Source organism: Geospiza fortis, unplaced genomic scaffold (assembly GCF_000277835.1).
Source record: "Geospiza fortis unplaced genomic scaffold, GeoFor_1.0 scaffold29, whole genome shotgun sequence".
Taxonomy (NCBI): domain Eukaryota; kingdom Metazoa; phylum Chordata; class Aves; order Passeriformes; family Thraupidae; genus Geospiza; species Geospiza fortis.
The window spans coordinates 1,633,180-1,653,985 of record NW_005054349.1 but is presented as its reverse complement, the minus strand read 5'-3'; the positions used below and the strand labels follow the sequence as shown (position 1 = coordinate 1,653,985).

The window sequence follows — 20,806 nt, the reverse complement described above, 5'->3', positions numbered from 1 at the left end:
CTAGATGAGTAAAATGCTGTTAAAACAATTCTTTCCAGATGTATTACTAATTCTCTGTCAAGTGAAGTGTGCTCCTCTCAAACTCTTCCATGCACCTACTCTGTCTTGCCTTTGTGGGTAAATCTCTGCTCCTGCTGGATCTTCCATCAACTCACACATTCCTCCTTCACATCTGCACAAAAATGGGCAAACTCAGGAATTTGGTTTTAAATTTGTTCTCTCATTCTCTCAAGTTCACGATGTTCCTTTGTCTACACATGTGCACTGTGCCATGGGACTGAGCCATAAGGTTGTTGGAAACGTGTCACTGGTCCTATATTCTAACAATTAGTTCAGATTTTTATTTTTTTAACTAAAAACCTCATTTCAGCAGTTCATGCACTCAGGCTAATGGAGAGGAGAGTTTTATCACTTCCAAGAATACTGATTTGTTTCAGGCCACTAAAAATGCCCCTGCAGTTGAAAAAACAGCAAAAATATTCATTTACCTGTTACTTCCCATTGTGCAGAGTTTTCCTGCAGCTTTTCACAAATACAGCTGGATGCATTACATTTCCTTCAGCTACAGTCAGGATTACCTTTGCTGTTTTGTTATTCTGTGTTCTGGTAAGGCAGGGTGCATTTATTTTGTGTTTCTCTATAGAATTGGTCCCCAAATCTTTAGCCTAAAGCAGCATGGTTTAGATTTTGCTCCAAGAAAAAAATGTGGATTTCCAACAAGGAGTTACTTTAGTTTGACTGGTCAGAATGCAAATTCTGACTGTTAGCATGGTGTCCAGCTCTGCAGCAGTTCAGGGATTCCTGTAGAGGTTTGGCATTTATGGCATTGAAGGAATGCTCTCATTTCAGTTCTGTTTAATCTCTGTCCACAGCTTTTTTTTTTATCTGGGGGATTCTGAACTGGCAATGCTGAAATCTCAGAACTTTATCTCAGATCTTCTTCTCATCAAAATTAATCATCATTTCTTAAAATACATCATAGGGTAGATTCCTTCTAGTCCTAAATTTTGAAGAACTCAAGAAGTTTCATTTTTTAAATCTGTTTATTTGCAGACGACCCATGTAGGTAACTTTTTACTAATGAGTTAGAGTCTGCAATATTCACTTTATTGACATGTTTTAAGAATGTTTTTTTATGTTTGTTTTCTCCTGTGTTCACTTTTTTAGATTCGAGATACAAAATCATCAGATCAGAAAACCACCCTGTTGCATTTCCTGGCAGAAATCTGTGAGGAGAATTACAGGGACATCCTAAAATTCCCAGATGAGCTGCAGCACGTTGAGAGTGCAAGCAAAGGTAAGCAGCAGGCAAAGCACCTAAAGGTAGCAGTTGTTTGCTTTGACATGAAATACTCCCAGCATTTCATTTGGGATTGTGGGATTATGTAACCTGTAAGCATCGATAATCCACGTGGATTGTGCTTTTCTGGTATTTATTGAGCTGAAAAAAAAAGGGGAAAAACAATAATAGAGCAACTCCTTTTTTTCTGTAGTAGGCTGTGAAAATAATACAATTTATGATACAATTAAAAATTTTTAAATGGCATTAAAATAATACAATCAATAAATTGTATTATATATTGTATTATAAACTGCATTATGCATTTCTTAATAAATTTATTAAATGTATTATTAATTGTATTATAAATTCTATTAATAAATTGTAGTGAGAGAGATGCTTGAAAAACCACAGCTCAGGAGTTGTGCCAGCAGTGCAGGGATGGCATTGAGTGTCCCCTCAAACCTCTGAGGAGTGAGCTCTGAGTGCGCAAGGAGCCTTCACACAGAGAGTTCCTCATTTCCACACCTGAGAGAGAATAACAAATAAATAGCTGTGCCATTTATGCAAATAAATATATGTATTTATACATGAAATAAAAATATATATATATAAATAAATATATTTAATTGGTCAATTTCACCAGAATATAAATATAGATATAAATATAGATATAAATATAGATATAAATATAGATATAGATATAAATTATAAATATAAATACCTGGGTGAGCACAAGAATATGAAGGAAAACAGAGGTGAGAAGGAGTTGGATGCACATTTCCACCAGCCCTGTCCAGGTTTTCTCCTGGAAGTTTTGTCTCCTTTCCTGCAGTGCTATCAGTCAGTGTCTCTCCTCAGTGCAGTGATTAGCTGCTGCTGCTTTATTAATTAGGCCATCACTTGCTCTCAGTCTGTGTTCACTGTCTGCTGAGAGCAGAGCTCCTGTGTCCCCAAGGACCTGGGGACAGTTCATCCATCAGCCCAGCTTTGCCATGGCTTCACTTCACACTTCTTCACTCTGGTTTGTGTCTGTCTTCATCATACTTTTTTTTTTTTTTTTGCTTTTTCTCAAACTTTGCACCTTTCCATGGTTTTGCATATAACCTGTTTGTTTTATTTGTGTTGCTTGTATGTGTGCCTCACTTTGCTGCAGGATGGTTCACTGGCCTGAGTCCCTGCTCTGGGATTTTTGGGGTGTCTGTGCAGGGCTCCTTGTGAGTCCTTTCCAGCTCAGGACATTCTGTGATTCTGTGGACTAACATATTAATTAAGTTATTTATGCAAGTAGCAGTTTGGCATCTTATCTAAATTCCAAAAATATTTTCTCCCACTTGATAATTCTTTCCTCGAGGTGACTTTTCATCTTTTTCTTCCTTTCTTTGTAAAGTCTTCTGGTTTACCAGGCACTTTTGATGATTTTTTATGAATTTTCTTCTGTGGGTGACACTTGACCTTGCAGCTTTGAGATTTTTACAGTTTGATTCAAAGCCTCTGATGTTCTGTAAGTTGACTTGAGGAATTAAACTGGAAGAGTCAGTAAAGTTTAGTTAAGCTGTAGCATCCTAAACACAGGAAGCATATTAATGGGAGCAAAGCCTCTAATAATTCTGATGCTCAGCATACATATGAAAAAGATTTTATTGCAGTTAAATTTGTTTCATTCTGTAAGATAAAAGCTGCATTTCCTAAAAACAGCACTGACTTCTAGCAGAGCATAAATTGCTGTTCATTTTTAATGACCAAAACTTCTCTTTCAGCCCTTCTTTGTTTTCTGGAGCAAGGCAGATTTTTGGCAGAATAAATGGGATTTGTGCAAGTTGCTTCAACTGCTCCCCATGGTGCTGCTGGGGGTTGGGTGATTGTAATGTTCATCTGCTCTGCCACACTGGTGCTTTTCCTGTGCAGGAATTTGAGGTGCTTGGCATGGAGGAGATTTGCACTTCCTATTTATTGTTTGGTGTTTTATAAACCAGTGGTTTTGGAGAAGGACACTTGGGTTTATTTTTCCTGTGGGAAGCCTCTTTTGGAATAAATTGGCTGGATATGAGGATGCTGGCATCAGTTATTCATAAAATAGGAAGAAATCTACCAGCAAATATTATCTCTGCATGAATTTTAAAGAAGGAAATATGAGCTGGGCAGGTGAGTGTCATTGCTTGAGATGGATGCTGGTACTTTTTAGTCAGGAGGCAGCCTCGTGGTCTGGGCTGTGCACAACCTTCCAAATGCTGCACTTGGCATCTGCAACTTCTTTTCAGTCTTGGCTGCATATTCTCACTTCCATGTCAAGGAAAAAAATCCTGTTCAGCTTCATTTTCATATAAGAATAAAGAACCAGCATCTGAACAACAGCTGATTTTTATTTTTTTTTTTACTTTTTAACAAAGAGCAGATAAAGCATAAAACTGGATTTTAATATGAAAAGGTCAATGGGATTAGATGAACTCCCCATGCATGTACTAAAATCTTCAATAATCTCATATTGGGTATAATAAAATAGTTGATCTTTTTAAAGATGGAAGATCAACCTGCTGCTTTATGAAAGGTAAAAATAAATTAGGAAACAGTTTTATTCTGGAAAATACAAGCAAAGGTCAAAGTGATTAACTATCAAGAGATCATTGGAAAAGCATTTCTTCTTCCTGCAAGCAGACTGTGAAAGGAAAACCAATCAAAACTCACAAGGCTGTGATGCAGTGCAAAGTTATTTATGCAAGTAGCAGTTTGGCATCTTATCTAAATTCCAAAAATATTTTCTCCCACTTGATAATTCTTTCCTCGAGGTGACTTTTCATCTTTTTCTTCCTTTCTTTGTAAAGTCTTCTGGTTTACCAGGCACTTTTGATGATTTTTTATGAATTTTCTTCTGTGGGTGACACTTGACCTTGCAGCTTTGAGATTTTTACAGTTTGATTCAAAGCCTCTGATGTTCTGTAAGTTGACTTGAGGAATTAAACTGGAAGAGTCAGTAAAGTTTAGTTAAGCTGTAGCATCCTAAACACAGGAAGCATATTAATGGGAGCAAAGCCTCTAATAATTCTGATGCTCAGCATACATATGAAAAAGATTTTATTGCAGTTAAATTTGTTTCATTCTGTAAGATAAAAGCTGCATTTCCTAAAAACAGCACTGACTTCTAGCAGAGCATAAATTGCTGTTCATTTTTAATGACCAAAACTTCTCTTTCAGCCCTTCTTTGTTTTCTGGAGCAAGGCAGATTTTTGGCAGAATAAATGGGATTTGTGCAAGTTGCTTCAACTGCTCCCCATGGTGCTGCTGGGGGTTGGGTGATTGTAATGTTCATCTGCTCTGCCACACTGGTGCTTTTCCTGTGCAGGAATTTGAGGTGCTTGGCATGGAGGAGATTTGCACTTCCTATTTATTGTTTGGTGTTTTATAAACCAGTGGTTTTGGGGACAGACAGTTGGGTTTATTCTTCCTGTGGGAAGCCTCTTTTGGAATAAATTGGCTGGATATGAGGATGCTGGCATCAGTTATTCATAAAATAGGAAGAAATCTACCAGCAAATATTATCTCTGCATGAATTTTAAAGAAGGAAATATGAGCTGGGCAGGTGAGTGTCATTGCTTGAGATGGATGCTGGTACTTTTTAGTCAGGAGGCAGCCTCGTGGTCTGGGCTGTGCACAACCTTCCAAATGCTGCACTTGGCATCTGCAACTTCTTTTCAGTCTTGGCTGCATATTCTCACTTCCATGTCAAGGAAAAAAATCCTGTTCAGCTTCATTTTCATATAAGAATAAAGAACCAGCATCTGAACAACAGCTGATTTTTATTTTTTTTTTTACTTTTTAACAAAGAGCAGATAAAGCATAAAACTGGATTTTAATATGAAAAGGTCAATGGGATTAGATGAACTCCCCATGCATGTACTAAAATCTTCAATAATCTCATATTGGGTATAATAAAATAGTTGATCTTTTTAAAGATGGAAGATCAACCTGCTGCTTTATGAAAGGTAAAAATAAATTAGGAAACAGTTTTATTCTGGAAAATACAAGCAAAGGTCAAAGTGATTAACTATCAAGAGATCATTGGAAAAGCATTTCTTCTTCCTGCAAGCAGACTGTGAAAGGAAAACCAATCAAAACTCACAAGGCTGTGATGCAGTGCATTGTTTGATGGCAGTGATTTCCTTTTCCCCCTTTCTTTTTCCCCTGTCCTTTGGAGCCAGGCCCATTCCTGTTGGCACACTCCTGCCTTCTTCACTTCGCTTGTTATCCCTCTTGCTGCTTTTCACGGTATTTGCTCTTACCACTTTATAACCTCAGCTTTTTATTAAAGACCTGAAAAAATCCCATCCCCTTTTGGGCTTCAGTCAAATTTCCAAACAAAAACAAGAGGTACCTTACAAGTCAGATATTTTTAGACAACGATGTGGTTAAAAGGATAACTCGGAAAATAAATATATTTTTAAAGTTAAGGCTCACCTGAGTGTCAAGCCTCTCAGAAATCATAAAAGTGAAATAGGTGGCACACAAAATGAAGATGATTAAAAGAAGTTAGCCATGTGTTTTATAACAGAAACTTAATTTTAGATACTAAGAGGAGCAGTTTTACATCCCAGTTTGTGATTTAACCATTGTACCTGTAAATAATAAAACAAAAATAAGCCATAGCTCTGTCTTTATCTGTTGGATATCACATTCCTGATGTAGCTGTTCCTGCTTGGTCTGCCAGCAGTGGCACCACTGGGCTGTGCAGAGCCACAGCAAATTGAGATTAACTGGCAAAGGGGGATACATATAATATAAAATCTGTATTTTTTCGTCTCTTTCAGTAATAATGAGGGGTTTTTTGAGCACTTAACGCACTGAGTTCTTTGCCTGACATCAAGGTGTGCCACTTGATAGTTCTTTGAAAGTGGTGTTGAAAGTAAAATGAAGTGAAAGGTGCCTTGTGGGGGTGAATTAGGTCTGTGCAGTGGACTGGAAAATACCAATATCATCAGCACTGATTTGTCACTCACTTGGACATTGGAATTTATTTCATTAATTTGCAAGCATATGGTTCTGAAGGTGCAGCCATCTCTCTGGAAAGGCCATTAGCAATTGAAACACTGGGGAATGCAAATATGTGCGTACTTTTTATTACAAATACTGTAATAAAGTCTTAATTTTGAGATTTTATACAGGTACTTCACTGTGATTTAATGGCATCATTTTAGAATGGGGGAAATATTTTAAAACATCCTGTGCCACTGTCACTTTGAAGTACAGCGATTTAAAACATGCTCATAAGCAGCAGCCGTTTTTCTGTCAGACAAAAGTTTTATAGTTTGGTGCAGCAGAAAAAAACCTTGGGTTTTAGCAAAGAGATCTGCAGCACTTCCACCTTGCACAGTTTAAATTGCAGCATTTCCACCTTTAAAGCACAGTTTAAATTGCTGAAGCAGATTTTGCCCAATCTGGCCCATGGGTGGTGGGAAGCAGAAACCTCACAGGTGCTCCTTGTGTTGTAGTTCTGAGCAGGAATTTCTCTAAGGGATCCTTTTGGAGCCTGGCTGAGATTCTGGATTGCCTCACACTCTGCAGAATGGCTCAGTGAGTTCTCCCAGTCTGGGAAGGCTTTGGGGATTTTTTAGTTGCAGTCTGTGTGTAATAAATGCTGCAGAGAACTGTGGTTGTTCTGGAGCTACATTTTGAAGTCATAATTTGGAATCTCCATTAAACAGCTTTCTGTATGGCTTGCATTTTAAGGCTCTGCTCCTCTCCCTCAAGTGTAAGTATCAAGGGCAAAATGAAAGAACAGTCCAACTGACTCTCATGGGCTGTTGCTTATTAAAGAAATTAAAACATTTAAGAATTTCTGGCTGTAGTTAAACCAATTCAGAAGTGAACATTGCTTTAAATGTCTTAAGTTGTGTAATCCATTTAGAATTCCTTAATACAAGCCTCCAGAGAGAGGCAAAAGCCTCAAAATGGCACTTTGTTCTTTCTTCTCCTGCTTGTCTGTGGTGGGATTTGCACTTTGGTGCCTGTGAGGAAGTCCCTGGCCCCTCTGCAAGTGGCTCAGGCATCCAGGAAGGCCAGGATGAATTTTCCCAAAATCTCTGAGTTTTTCTGTCAGCAGCAGGTTGTGTGACAGCAGCTCTGCTCCTTCCCTGTGCCTCCCTCACTTTGTGTTTCCTTGTCTCCTCTGCTTCATTTGCAGTTTGTCTTACACCCCTGCCAGCAGCTCTGCTTCAGCATGCTCATTTAATACATACTGATTTTGTAATTATAAGCTCTCCTTTAAAAATAAACTCAACTTCTGAGATCTTGAAAGACATCTGTAATTAAGTCAACATCAAAGTGGGGTGGGTTTCTGGAGTGCTCTGGAGGTGATATCCCACACTGCTGATTGCAGAGCTCTTCTCACCCAGCAGCTCCAGTGCTCCCGGTCGTTCTTCTAAAATTGGGACATCTGTTTTCTAAAAGATTTGTAGCTGTGATATGAAAAGGCAGTTCAACTAAAAAGCTTCTATTCTATGGCATTGTTTGGTTAGTGAGGTAGATGTGGAAGGTTGGGGGAAAGGCTGCTCCTGACAAGGGAGAGCAGGAGGGTGGCACACACAGAGTGCCTGAGACTGAATCTCTCATTAAACAACAAGCCAGCAGTTATGGGGCTTGTTACAAAGGGCTTGGAAATTGTGTTCAGCCCCCCTGCAGGTGGGCAGGACAGGGACAGCAGTGCACAGCTGCTGGGTCTGCTTGGACAGGACAATGGAGCTCCTGTGGCAGCCTGGACAGGTGGAGCAGAGGCTGGAAGAAAGGTGGAGCACAGGCTGGAAAGGTGGAGCACAGCCTGGAAAGGTGGAGCACAGCTGTGTCCCTGCCTTCTGCCCCTTCCCCTGCAGGGCTGGGAGCAGGCAGAGCCTCTGCTGGGCAGGGAAACCTCAGCATGCAAATCAAAAGTGCCAATGAGTGAAATCTGTCTGTTAAAAATTCTGCTTTAAGGCTTCCTCAGATCAAATCCCAGTAATAGGATACAAACAAAACATTGCCATTTGGGCAGACCTGCTCCTACTCCCAAAGCTGAGAATGTGCAGGGAAGATTCTGTCAGGGAGAAGGTCTGTTCTGCGTGGTGGGTTGGTTGTTAAGCACCAGGACTTGGTGTCAGAAAGCTTTCCCAGTTTTTGGAAGAGGAGGATGGCAGCTCCTCTAGCTGGGTAAGGTGGGAGCTGTTCTTCCCCTTTGATCCTGAGGTGTTTAAACGTTTATTGTCCTAACAAACAGAAACTTGCTTGGTATGAATTGAGTAATCAATGCTTGTAATTCCTGCAGATTATGAATTTGCTCACCCATTTCCCTCCAAACTGCCTCCCATTCCTTTGTGAAAGTCTTTCCATCTGCCTTCGGGCAATAAGTAATAAATAGTCATTAGTATGCTTACAATGTAGTTATGGTGCAAATGCTGTCTAGACTTAAAAATCCACCAGTTAATTTGCTTGGTGCAGACCTGCTTTTGCTTTCTGGAGTAATTGATGTTGGCTTTCCCTTCAGAGTGTTTTCCAGCTGTGGACATGGCCATCCCAGTTCTGCATCACGATCAGAGACCGTTTAAATTTCTCGTGCAAGAGGCACTGCACCTAATCAAAATGTATCATTTCACCTCTTGTTGTGGGGAGGACTCTCAGTCTGATGCAATCTTATTTTAGAAGGGATTAGTCTGACCTTTGCTCCTGTTGCTGTATTAATGTAGATACAAAATGCTTAGCTTGGCTACAGGGACCAGCTAGTGCTCCCCATCAACACGAGATTAACTGCTGGGAGCATTTTTCTGGGACTAAACTGCTCCAGCAGACACTCACTAAGCCTTCCTTAGCGTGCAGACTGTGCAATGCTTTCTCCAAAATAAGTGGATAGGATTGGTTTGAAGGGTTTTTTTCAGAGGAGCAATTAATATAAGGATAATAATAAGGTGAAGGAAATTATTGCCTTCCATGTCAGAATAATATTGTGCCATCTCTGCAGTGGCTGTGATTTTCTACTATAATTAAATAATAATATGCAAAATAATCTCTTAATCAGTCCAAGATTTAATGATGCATGGTTAAGTGAGTTGCATTCAGTATTTGTGCAGAGACAGTATTGATGCATGTCAGTGCTTGTATCACTTTGCCCCTGACAGGAATCATCTGGACAATGCATTATCACATCCCTCTGCCTTGCTCCTGTTTGCTCTGTGTGTTACAGTGACTCTGCAGGGAGTTGAAACACAAGTTTAACTTCTGCTATTGGCTTTTTTCTTTGTCTCATAAATCCTTTTCTCTCCAGGGTTTGAGGTCCACGCTTTCAAGGTGCTGCATTTCTTTCCACCTTCGAGCTGCAGGCGCTGTCTGCAAGCCAACCTTTTCATAGGGCTAAACTGAGAGCCAGACTGACACAATTTGGCACAAGCTGAGAAATTTTGCTGAATTTTTCCTCTCTTTGGCCTTGAGGATTGATCCATATATAGGTTTTGGGGTTTATGTGGGTTTTTAGACAAGCTGTTTGGGGAGAACCCTGCAGTTCCTTGAGGCTGTTTCCCCCCCCATCTGCACCTGTTCAGAGACTTTAAAAATTCCATCCCTGCCTCTTACCTTTGACTTCCTTCTGAACCTGCTGTCCAAGAATCCACATCATTCCTTCCTGAACTCATTTCTCCTCTGTCTTCACTGCTCCCTGTGTCAGCAAATCAGTCTGACTTTGGAATTCTCCCACTTTCCCATTTCTTGGATTTCTTTCCACCATGAGTGGGAGTCCTGATTGTCCTGTGAGGGTGGGTGATGTGGTTCTTTACTGCTGCTGATTTCTTTTCATTTGGAAATGAAAACAACCAGCCTTTTATCCTTGCTAATACAAGGAAATAAATAGCCAGGCATCCTTTAGGTATCTGCCCTTTTTAGGGGTCTGCTCACCCTTGGGCATTTTTTCTGGTGACTTTTGCTTCTGGGTTTTTTTTCTTCATGTTTTCCTCATTTTCTGTACTTGCCTCGTGTTCCTACCTTGACATCAGTTATTTATGTATTGGATTGAGCTGGTTGTTCTCTCTTGCTGCAACATTAAGTGGAATAATGTTGGAATGGCTGCTCCAGAGAGGCTTTGTCAGTAAAGCCCTTGCTGCTGAAGGCCAAATGCTGCCTTTCATGTCCATTTTTGAGGCCGGTTCTGTGAAATGCCTGATTTTCCTGTGGGGTGATGGGCAAATGGAAGGTGAACGAGCCTCTGTCTTTGAGGAGAGCAGGGGACAGGCTGTTCGGGGCGTGCAGTTTGAAATGGTTTCAAGGAAATGGCTTTGTGCTGCAAGTGGAATTTATGCTTTCATAAATTAAAACCTTGCAAGAGTTTGAAGAAATTTACATGAATTTCCCTGAAAGTAGAAGGTATTCCTGTTGATTCCTTTGCACATTACTGAAGTAGTAAATCTCTAATAAAAGGGTTTATGGGAGGAAATGCAGATATTTTATTGTAGTCTATATATATATATGTTCCCTGTTCTGTCATCTTTTGAAATTTGTCTTGCAGAACAACAACTGCATAAATTACTTGAACAGAAACTTGTACATTTGCCTGGGAATGGGAAAAAAAAAAGTGAACAGGATTGCATATTCTACAACATTTTTTTGTTAATTGAGTGTGAGTCTAGAAGTTAATTATGGGAAGCACAGCTTTAGGATGCAGCCTCCTTGCTTGGATGGAGTTCCTCCCTGCCTCCAAAGCCAGTATGTTCCTGGTCTGGGCCTTTCCGAACTTCATTTTATAGAGGTGAAAACACTTTCCATCCATCTTAATCACAAAGTTCAGCAGTTATTTGTCATTGCTTGCTGAATTTCTTGGCACTTTTGAATTCCAGACAAAAATAAACTTTTACTCTTGCTACGTGGTCGTGCATTTAAATATTTTCAAATTGCTTCAAGCAGTTAAACTCTGTTACATTGCTATTTCCTTACCAGCTGCTATTCTATGAACAGAATGACCATTTGCATCCTCATTTATTTTTTAGTTCCAGCATTTTCCTTCAGTGCTGTTTGTCCCCCTCTGCAACTCCACAACAGCCCATAAAAATATTACAGTAATTCAAGTTCTTCAGTTCAAGCAAAAATGGGTGCTTTGATCATAATATCAAACGATTAAACTAATGCAAGCAGAACCTAAAAGCTTTGATAATTTGTGTCATTCAGAGTGTTTTAGTGGTTGATTTCAAGGTTAACTCTCAAATGTGAATTTAAAAGCTACGAGGATTCTTTGGTCAGTATAGATTCCCACCCCAGTTGAATTAAGCTTAAAAAACTTCCCCTATAATTCTAGGATTACATGATTAGTAGTTCCTTTGGTACCCAGTATAAAATGGATAAAATTGAAAATAAAATCGAGATAATGGCTGCTATAAAGACAGCTCTATTGGTGCCATATGTATTTGAACACGCTGGTGAAATCAGTGTTACAGCTGATGGGAGTCCTCACTTGGAAAGAATAGAAAATTGATTTTCCTCTGGGAAACAGCTCCCTTATTTACCAGATTTTTATTTCCCATGTGCTGTTTTTCAGACCATCGTGACTCGATTTCCTTCTGCTCTTTAATCTCATGTATCCACAGCATCTTTTTTTTTTTTTTTTAACAGCAAGAAAACAGAAAAATAAATGGTTCTTTAGAAAGTACTTAGTGTAACTTTTGGGCAAGCTGCTTTCCAGCAAAAGATAATCAAAATTCCTTAAAAAAAAGGAGTAATTTGATTTTCTTGGCTGCATTGGGGCAAAGGAGTCTTGGGATTCTCTGCTTTTTCCTAAGCACTGAATTTTGAGCTGGGCAAGAGGAGCCAAAGAACGGGAGAGAGCCTTGGGTTGCAAAGGCAGCTTAGACTGGAGAGCAAGAGCTTGGCCAGTTGTTCTTTGGGATAAAAACCAGCCTGACAAATGGGCCTCATGGCTTATGCCATGAAGTCAATATTTCCAGTTCAGGTTGTCCTAATTCCCCCGCTGGAGCAGGGATTTCTCTGCTGAGGCTCTGTCACTTCTCATCCAGGTCTGGGGTTTCTGTGTGAGGTGCGGTTGCTTCACCTCCACGATGCTGCTGTCATTTTTTGCTCACAGGATGCATCAATTAGGGGCTGTTTAATCCAAATTGGCAGCACAGTGCTTTTCATTAGAATAGCTTGTCACACAGCGAGCAGGAGTTCTTTACAGTCCCCTCTTTTTTTTTTTAATTAGTGTGCTGTACTCCGAGTCTTTTACTTCCTTTTGATTATCAGCAGCTTTTATTATTCAGACCTACCTTTGCTATTAACGCAGCTCTGGGCTCCAGAAATCAGAGTAACTTCAACATAAGAAAAAATATTTAATTTTTCCCCCATGTCTATTCTTTAAATCATTCCTGTAACAGAAATGTGCCTTAATAAGATCATTCATTTAACCAAGTACATGCATTAAGAAGATGAAATCTCTTTGAACTCTAGTTAGTTTTTAATCTTTGAATTAGATTTAAAAGAATATTAGAAATAATAATATTAGAAATATTGGAAATTTTACCATAAATTTAAATAGAAATGGAATAATTTGAACTAATGGTAGAATTAAGTGGTGACATTTCAATGTTAAATATGATGATCTGGTATATTACAGTAGATATTTTCAATTTATTTTTATGAAGGGAAGGATTTTTTACGAGCTGTAATTCAGAAAAATATGAATCTACTTAATGGAACCATTCTCTTTCAGATTATTTATACTGCCATTGTTTTTTTTTCCCTCTTCTGATACCCTTTCTGCAATCACTTTATAAACTCTTTCTTTGCCCTTAGTTTCAGCCCAGACTCTGAAGAGCAACCTGGATTCCATGAACCAGCAGATCCAGCGCCTGGAGAAGGACATTGAGAACTTCCCCAAAAGCCAGGACGAGCACGACAAGTTTGTGGAGAAGATGAGCATATCCTTTGGCACATCCCCACTGGTGATCTGAGCATTCTGATCCTCTGCTCGGGCATTTGCAGCGCTCCAAAATGGGCTTTAAGTCTCTTTTCATGCATTTCTTCCAGAGCAGAGAAAAAGCATCAGTGGGTGTGGTGAATGTAAGCAAGCAGAGAGCTGAGGAGAGCTGAAAGCATCAATAATCAAATTTTCAAGGGGTGCCCAGACAGCTTTCCTGAAGGAAGTAGTTACAGTGAGCAGCCATAAACTCAGTATGGGGATTCTTTTTTCTGTCTGAAAAGAATTATTTATTCCATTTTAGAAAAACAACAGCAGTAAAGTTGATATGTTTATTATTTTAGCTTCAGATGTGGTGTTTTTTGAAGGGCAGAGTCCTCACTTGGAAAGAATAGAAAATTGATTTTCCTCTGGGAACAGCTCCCTTATTTACCAGATTTTGCATTAATTGCATTTTGGCATTAATTTTGCCAATGGTTTTAAGTTATATTTTTAACATTTTAGAGGAGTATTTACATTTGTTTTCACTCTGAAGTCTCCTTTAATTTCCGTAGAGAACAGAGACTATGGATTCTTTAAGTAAAATCTGGGGAGTACTCTAATATGATGTCTGTCTAGCTTGTTTTTTTTATATCCATCTTTCATTTTGTTCAAAACTTTAAAGTAACAAGTCTGCTGAAGATACAAGAAGCTCACAAAAATGCAGCAAAGACTGAGGAAAAAGCCCTTAAAAAAAAAAAATTCCCAGATTTTTATTGTGCTCAAATCCCAGCTCTGTGTGGAAATATTTGGGAGCATTTGGAGTGTGGTGCCAAGTCCAGGGCATTTTGTGCATTTCCAGAAGCTCAGATATTCCTGAGATGTCTCTCCTTTCTTGGTGCAGTAGAACTGGTGGGTTTGGGGTTTTCAGAGGAGAGAAAAAGGAGGGGATGGATGTTTAGATCCATTCACAGCTGCTCAGCACGTTTGGTAGGTGGCTGCAATGAAGATTTCTCCTCTCTGCCGTGTCTGTGCAAAGTCAGTTTTTTGCAGGATTTGCCATCTGAATGGAGTCAGTGACAGAATTTCACAAGCAGATATTTAACATCTCCTCTGGATGGATTTATTTTAAGTTTCTGACAAGGCTGCTGGAAAGTAGCTTAAGGGAGACAACTCCTGACTAAGTGGAAAATTGTTTCTGATTCCTTCCATCTTCCCTTGCACCTTGTCTTGTGTGCCAGGTTCAGAGTCTTGCTGCTGGTAATCACTTTTATCAGTTCTGCTGTTAAACAAAGCTCATTATTATTTCCCCGAGCTTCATTCACATCAGAAAGTCTTTCAATATTGCCCTGTAATTGTTCTGTGCCTTGTCACCCCATCAGAGGCTGAATTCTGTCACCTTGGCCCCACTTTGGTTCATAAATTAAACCAGTTTATGAAATGCACCTTTACCACTGTTTTTTTCTTGGTAAGTTTGACAGCCCTGCTTTCCAGGTTACAGAAATGATTGTTCAGTTGTATTTTTGTTTTGCTGCCTGTGTGTTTACTTACAGCCATGATTAGCATCACCCCGATGATTTGGTGAGGAAAAAGAGCCAAGTAGATAATATTTAACATTTTTCTCTCTGCAGCTTATCACCTGCATTTCTTAGAGAAGAAAAAGTTTGTCTGACAATGCAAAAGATTAAAAAAAAAAAGAAGTACTAATGCTTCTTTGTGTTGGCCAAAATAGGAGGAGCCTCTGAAATGTTTGACAGTGAATTATTCCAGGGTCCTGGGCAGCCTGGCTTGTTGACTGCAGGTAGATTCCTCCAGGTTGATTCCTCCTTGCTTTTATCAGCACTGGGGGCTTGGCAGCAGAGATAAGGCTCTGAGCCAGGGGCTGCCTCCCCCTGGGCATTTGTGTTTGCATAAGGAACAGATGACCTGATAAGTGCTGTGCTTTCATTTCAAAAGTCATCTCCCCTTGGATCAAGGGATCCACTTTGTTTCTGCTTATCACTGAATAATGTTAAGGCTTTCTACACTCCCATCTTTTTTATTAGATTGGAGAATCATTTTGGAGGGTGTAAAAGTGACACCCTAGTCTGCAGTGTGTATTTCTTTGATTTCCTCAGCTGCCTGCAGATTTGTTGGTGATGGCACATGCTGAGATTGGAAAGTTACAGAATTTCAGGCTGAACATCTCTCTGAGTGTTTGAGAAAATCTGAGATGTCTCAGATGCAGCAATTATAATATTCAAGGCACAGTTCCTCATTCCTGTCATAAACAAAGCTATTTACCAGGAGTTGTGGATGAGACTTTCTTCAGAGGATGTGAGAGTGATAGATACTGCTTGGAGTATCAGATTCATGTGGGAGGCCAGTGATAAGAAAAATACCATTCATAATATGAATTTGTAATAATTAAATTAATAGTCAAAATACAGAAGCAATTTCTGTCAAACAATTTAAGTCATTTTAGTTTTTCTAACTTTTTTTTTTTTAACAAATAAGCTTTTGGTGCTGTGAGTGACAAGAAGATGAATAGAAATTCTACCTGCATTTTCATTTTGGTTTTTTTCTTGCTCAGTTTCTAAGCAAGATAATTTTTCTTGTTGCTTAATCAGTTTTTTTTTTTTTATTTAGCACATACAGTTATTCATCTCAGTGCAGCGTGGCTGAAGAAAATAAAGGGATTAAAATAGTCCTTCTGTGAATTTCTTGCTATATTAAATAACTTAGGTGTGATTCCTGAAACACCTTTTCCATGATCTGATCCGTGACTGGAATTGTATTTTACCTGAAGATCAATTTGTAAATAATTCAGCTTTAAATGGGAGAGGTTCCTTTTATAATTAGCCCTGCTGCATGCAGCACTGGGGAGTCTGATTCAACAGTTTAGAAAAGTAATTACAGACTGTGCCAAGCCTGCCTTTCACTCCTGCTTTTATTTCAGTGTTTGTGTCCCTAAGTGAAGATTTTTCCAAAGTGCAGAACTCAGAATTTTATATTTGTGTGCTGTAAGTGTATACAGTGATTTCAGTGATGTTAAACATGGGTGTCTGGTTGGGGATTGAGAAAAGTATTTACATTCATGGAGTTCAAATGGAAATGTTATTAACTAAGATTAAAAACAACTGAATTGAAAAGCAATTTCAGAGGGAACAAATGGAAAGTTGTCCCGAGTTAACATTAATATTGAGAACTATAAATACATGAATAATAAATATCACTTCTTTCTCCCTTCCAACATGCACACAAACTAAAGCTTGTTCCTCTAGAAAATAATTAATTCCTCTAGAAATATATATAATATATATAGCTCCTGCTATAGACAGGAGCTCTGAATGTTGTTCCAAGGGCACGTATTTGGTCCCTGGGTTCATTCCTTCCTGCTCCCTGCACAGGAATAACTTTGGCTCTGTGTGTTTTATAAAATACCTGACATGAATTTATTCCTCCAGTGTGTCCTGCATGAGCCTTAAATGGAGACCTCGTGTGGCTTTTCTGCTTTTCAGCTGATCATTTACCCTCATCAGAGACATTAATGTGCCTAAAGTTATTGAAATCTTTTGCCTCCCAGAGCAATCAGTGCTGCCACATGGCATTTCTGACTGATTGCATACATGTGAGGAATTCAAAGCTTTTTTTTAAAGAGTTGTGAAATTAAGGGGATGATGAATGAAAGAGCAAAAATTACTGCAGATAAAAAAAATTCAAAGCACTGTGCATTCATCTTATCATTAAATGGAACAGCAGCAATTTGTGAACTAATTTTAATTTCCAGTAAGGAACACCATTCATTAGAAGAGAATCCTTTTTATGGAATAAAAGAGCTGCCTTGCTGACAGGCTTGGATCCTCTCTTGATGTGCATTTATGCTCCCAGTGCTAACAACCATTACAGCCTCACAACGAAACACGAGGGGTTCATTTCCTCTCTGGATGCTCTTCAGTTGTACAGAAATGATCTGGGGAGAAGTCTGGAGGCTTTGATGCAGTGGGAATGTTCAGATTAAAATCAGCTGATAATTCTCTTGTGGGAGGTGTTGTTGTTTGCATTTAAGTATGAGAAATTATTTCTTAAAAAATAAACTTGGGATTAATTGAACTTTCTATTAGCTTCCTACAGAAAACAACTATTTTCTTCTAAATTACAATACTAAGTGGGAGAAAAAGACTTTACAGTGCCCGTTGAAGGCACAGCACAGGAAAGTAATGATTTATTTACTGTTGAATCTTCAGTTTTCTGAGTTTTATGTTTAAATAAAAATAAACGTTTTAAGCAATAATTGCAAGCCTTATAATGCTGTACATCTGCTTTGCAATTAATTTCAGTACATAAATTGTTCAAGTCTCAAGGAAGTTTTTGAAGCAGAGCCTGTCATTAATTAAGTGCCAGGAATACCAGGGTTTTGTTTTTGTTTTTGTTTTTGTTTTTTTTGCCCTGCTATAGACTTGTGTCAATTTGAATTTATTGGTAATAAGTTGATCAAATGTTCTTCTTGTACCACCTCTTCTGTATGGTTTTATGCAAATTGGTTAATATGAGCAAGGTAGAAAGTATCACATGGGTGTAGTGTATGATAAATTTTGCATGTAGGATGCTCTTTTCTAAGGTTTTGTAGCTCTGAGACAGCAAAATGTGTGATTTGAGTATTAGATTTGAGATCCCAGCGATTTGCTTGGCTGTTTGACAGCCCCAGTCTGCGTGGCCCAGATTTGCATTATTTTGTGTCGCCCCAAATGCAAGTAAAGCATCCCTAAAATGCACTTTGGAGAAGGAAATTGACAGTGTCTCATATTCTGAGAGGTTACATTTAAAAACCTTTTATCTCTGAGCACTCGCCTGATATTCAAATGGGGCTGCCAAAGCAGCCAAGGCGCCCTTGCTGGAGCTGCTGGTTGTGATTCTGAGCAATGATCCAGGGCCTTCATCAGCCCTGCCACAAAACCCCCCTGCTGAAAGCACACTCACAGCAGATAGGAAGAATTAGTTTGTACAAATAATCTGCTTTTCTTTTTCCAAACTAGAGGCTTTTTTGGGAAATTCAGGGCATTGGTGAATAAGCAGAGTTTTCCTCCTTTTTTTTTTTTTTTTTGCATTGCTAATTGTTTAAGCTCGTGGCATCTCAGCAGTTTGAATCCTATTGGAGAACTGACCCAGCCAAGTTAAAAATCAGATTACAAGCAATTTGGGCTATATTTAGTTATTTATATTCAATTGGCATTATTAAGCTTTAGGGGAAAAAAACCACAAGTATTTGATGTTGTTGAGCTCAAATGTAGTTTAGTTGTTTACTCAGGCTGTGGGGAGTGGGTCTCCCCAGCACACAAAATTATATGTGTGTGCAGAGCTGCAGGTAAAAGTTTAAAAATAAGATAATTAGTGTGTCAGAAATATGACCAGGACCTCTTGCAGTTAGAAGGGAACAAGGTCAGCAGCACATTCTGAAATGTCAGCCCTGAGCAGCCCAGCAACACTCACACAAACAATCCCAGAAGCTGAAATTTGTTTATTGGTTTATTTATTTGGAGATCCTGTTGTTCACTGACAGTTCTGATAGAACTGTTGTCATTCAATTTGATTTCCACTGAGAAATGTCCTCTGTGGCATTTATTTCCTTTCGTTTACCTGATTTTTCACCCTGGAATAAAAAAAAAATAAGTAATAATGCCCCCACTAAAAGAGCTTTGAAGTATTTGCATGTCTGGTGTCACATTTGGTGTGACTGGATGTTTGTCATGAAAATCAATGGATATAATTGAGTTAAAGGGAGGTGAAATGTTCTGATTCTGCTGCAGATAAATATTCCAGACCTGCAGCTCATTATCCTTTGTGTTTGCTGGGATGTGCAGCAGGTGAATGCTGTGAGTCTTTGGACAAAGTTATATGTGTGTATAAATACAGTGCTGAAAAAAGGAAAATTATTTTGCTGTTCTAATAGAATGGCTCTCCTTTTCTGGTCATGGCTGAAACCAGTTGTGTTTGGTTTGTTATTTAATACAGTAAATGACAATATTGCTAATTATTGTCCCAAATAATCATCTTTCTAAATTAGTGAGGGAAAAAAATCAATCAATTTGTCATGATCCCATTACAAACCTAATTTCAGAATTGCTGTGCAGGTTTTTACACTGCCCATTTAAAGGGAAATGCTTTTCCTTCATTCCCTCTTGTGCTTTGAGCAAGCATGGTTACTAAGCTGTAACCCTGGTAGAATTAGATATTTCCCAATTAAAGATGAGTTTAACCTTGTGGAAAAACAACTTTAATCTCCTTCTGCTTGGTCAAGCCCAGTTTCCCTGCTGAGAGGCAGGAGAGCACGAGCATTTCTGTGCTGGGAGGTGGCTGAGGAATTCAGGGTTTTTAGCATTTTTCTGCCCTCTGCTTTGTTTATCCTGAGTAAATTCTAAGAGGGCTGTGGGAAATCCTGGTGGAAAGCACTGGCAGCCTGTCTCCTGTTCAATCTGGAACTTTTAAAAGCCAGCCTGGAATCACAGGGGCTCCTTGTGGGGTGTGAGGAGTGGCAGGTTTGTCTTGAACCAGAGCACCACAGCATCATCTCAAACCTTTGTTTTGCAGCCTCTTTTTCTCAGCTTTAGCGAGCCATGGTGAGGATTCTGGGGTGGATGTGATGATTCTGTGTGGTGTATGTGAGGGTTTAATCACTCCAAATATGAAATTTTCCATAAGGTGTACTGAAATTCTGTATTTGCCTCTGTGGTGCACTAAGCATCCAAAGAATTGTTAGTCTGTTTTTATTGCAAACCATCAAGTAGCAGACGTGCTGTTGAGGTGTTTCATGTGAATTGTTTAATTTGATGTGGTCTGCATGTTGCTCGGTAAAATGGAATTTGAAAAACTTTAAATTGGTCAGGTGTCATCTGGCAAGATTCCAGATGTTTATTTTTATCATAATATGAGTTTTTTTACAGTACTCTGCCTGGTACCTGGCTTTGTTCCCTTTATTATATCTATGTATTTTAATATCTTTATGTTCATTGTTGGGAAAAGAATTCTACCCAGGCCTGCATAATTGAGCATGAGATATTCCATTCTTTTATGAACAAAACATGGTGTAAGCCAAGAGGGAGCTATTAGCAAGTCAGTGTTTCAGTGCTTGACCAGTAATGTGAAAATTGTTGATTTGCTTTGAGACAAGCTCAGCCTCAGACTCCAGGCTGCCTTAAGGGTGTGAGCACAGCAAGAGGAGAGGTAACAAAATGTTCAGCAAGATAAGGGAGCATTCAGGGTCTTCAGGGGCTGGTGGGAAATCCCATTTTTATCTGCCTGCTTCAGAGAGAGGCTGTAACAAAATTTAGTCTATCAGCTAAATTACCAGATAAGAAAATCAGTAAATAATTCCCATGCAAAAAAGCAAAATATGTATTGAAAAAATCAGTAAATAATTCCCATGCAAAAAAGAAAAACTTGTATAGAAAAATCAGTAAATAATTCCCATGCAAAAAAGCAAAATGTGCAAGGGTTGTGGATCAGGAATCATGACCTAATAGTGTGAGAAAAAAAGCTTTGGAGAGGTTTTTCCCCACTCTAATGGAGAAAACCAGGAACGGGCTTGTGCATCTAGGAGGATGTGGTTTGTGGCAGGATAAATTGTGCACTGCCTGCTCTGTTTTATGAGGTAAAAATCCAGA

At 39.0% G+C, this 20,806-nt stretch overlaps 1 protein-coding gene across 2 annotated transcripts in view; it reads left to right on the top strand.

The window, feature by feature from the left end:
• Positions 1-20,806, top strand: part of DIAPH2 (diaphanous related formin 2) — a 151,903-nt gene that overhangs the window by 53,869 nt on the left and 77,228 nt on the right. For both annotated transcript variants that reach the window (XM_031058841.1, XM_031058842.1), the window contains 2 exons: positions 1,168-1,297; positions 13,064-13,188. In XM_031058841.1, coding sequence (XP_030914701.1) covers positions 1,168-1,297; positions 13,064-13,188 — 255 coding nt within the window. The remainder of the gene's footprint in view (positions 1-1,167; positions 1,298-13,063; positions 13,189-20,806) is intronic.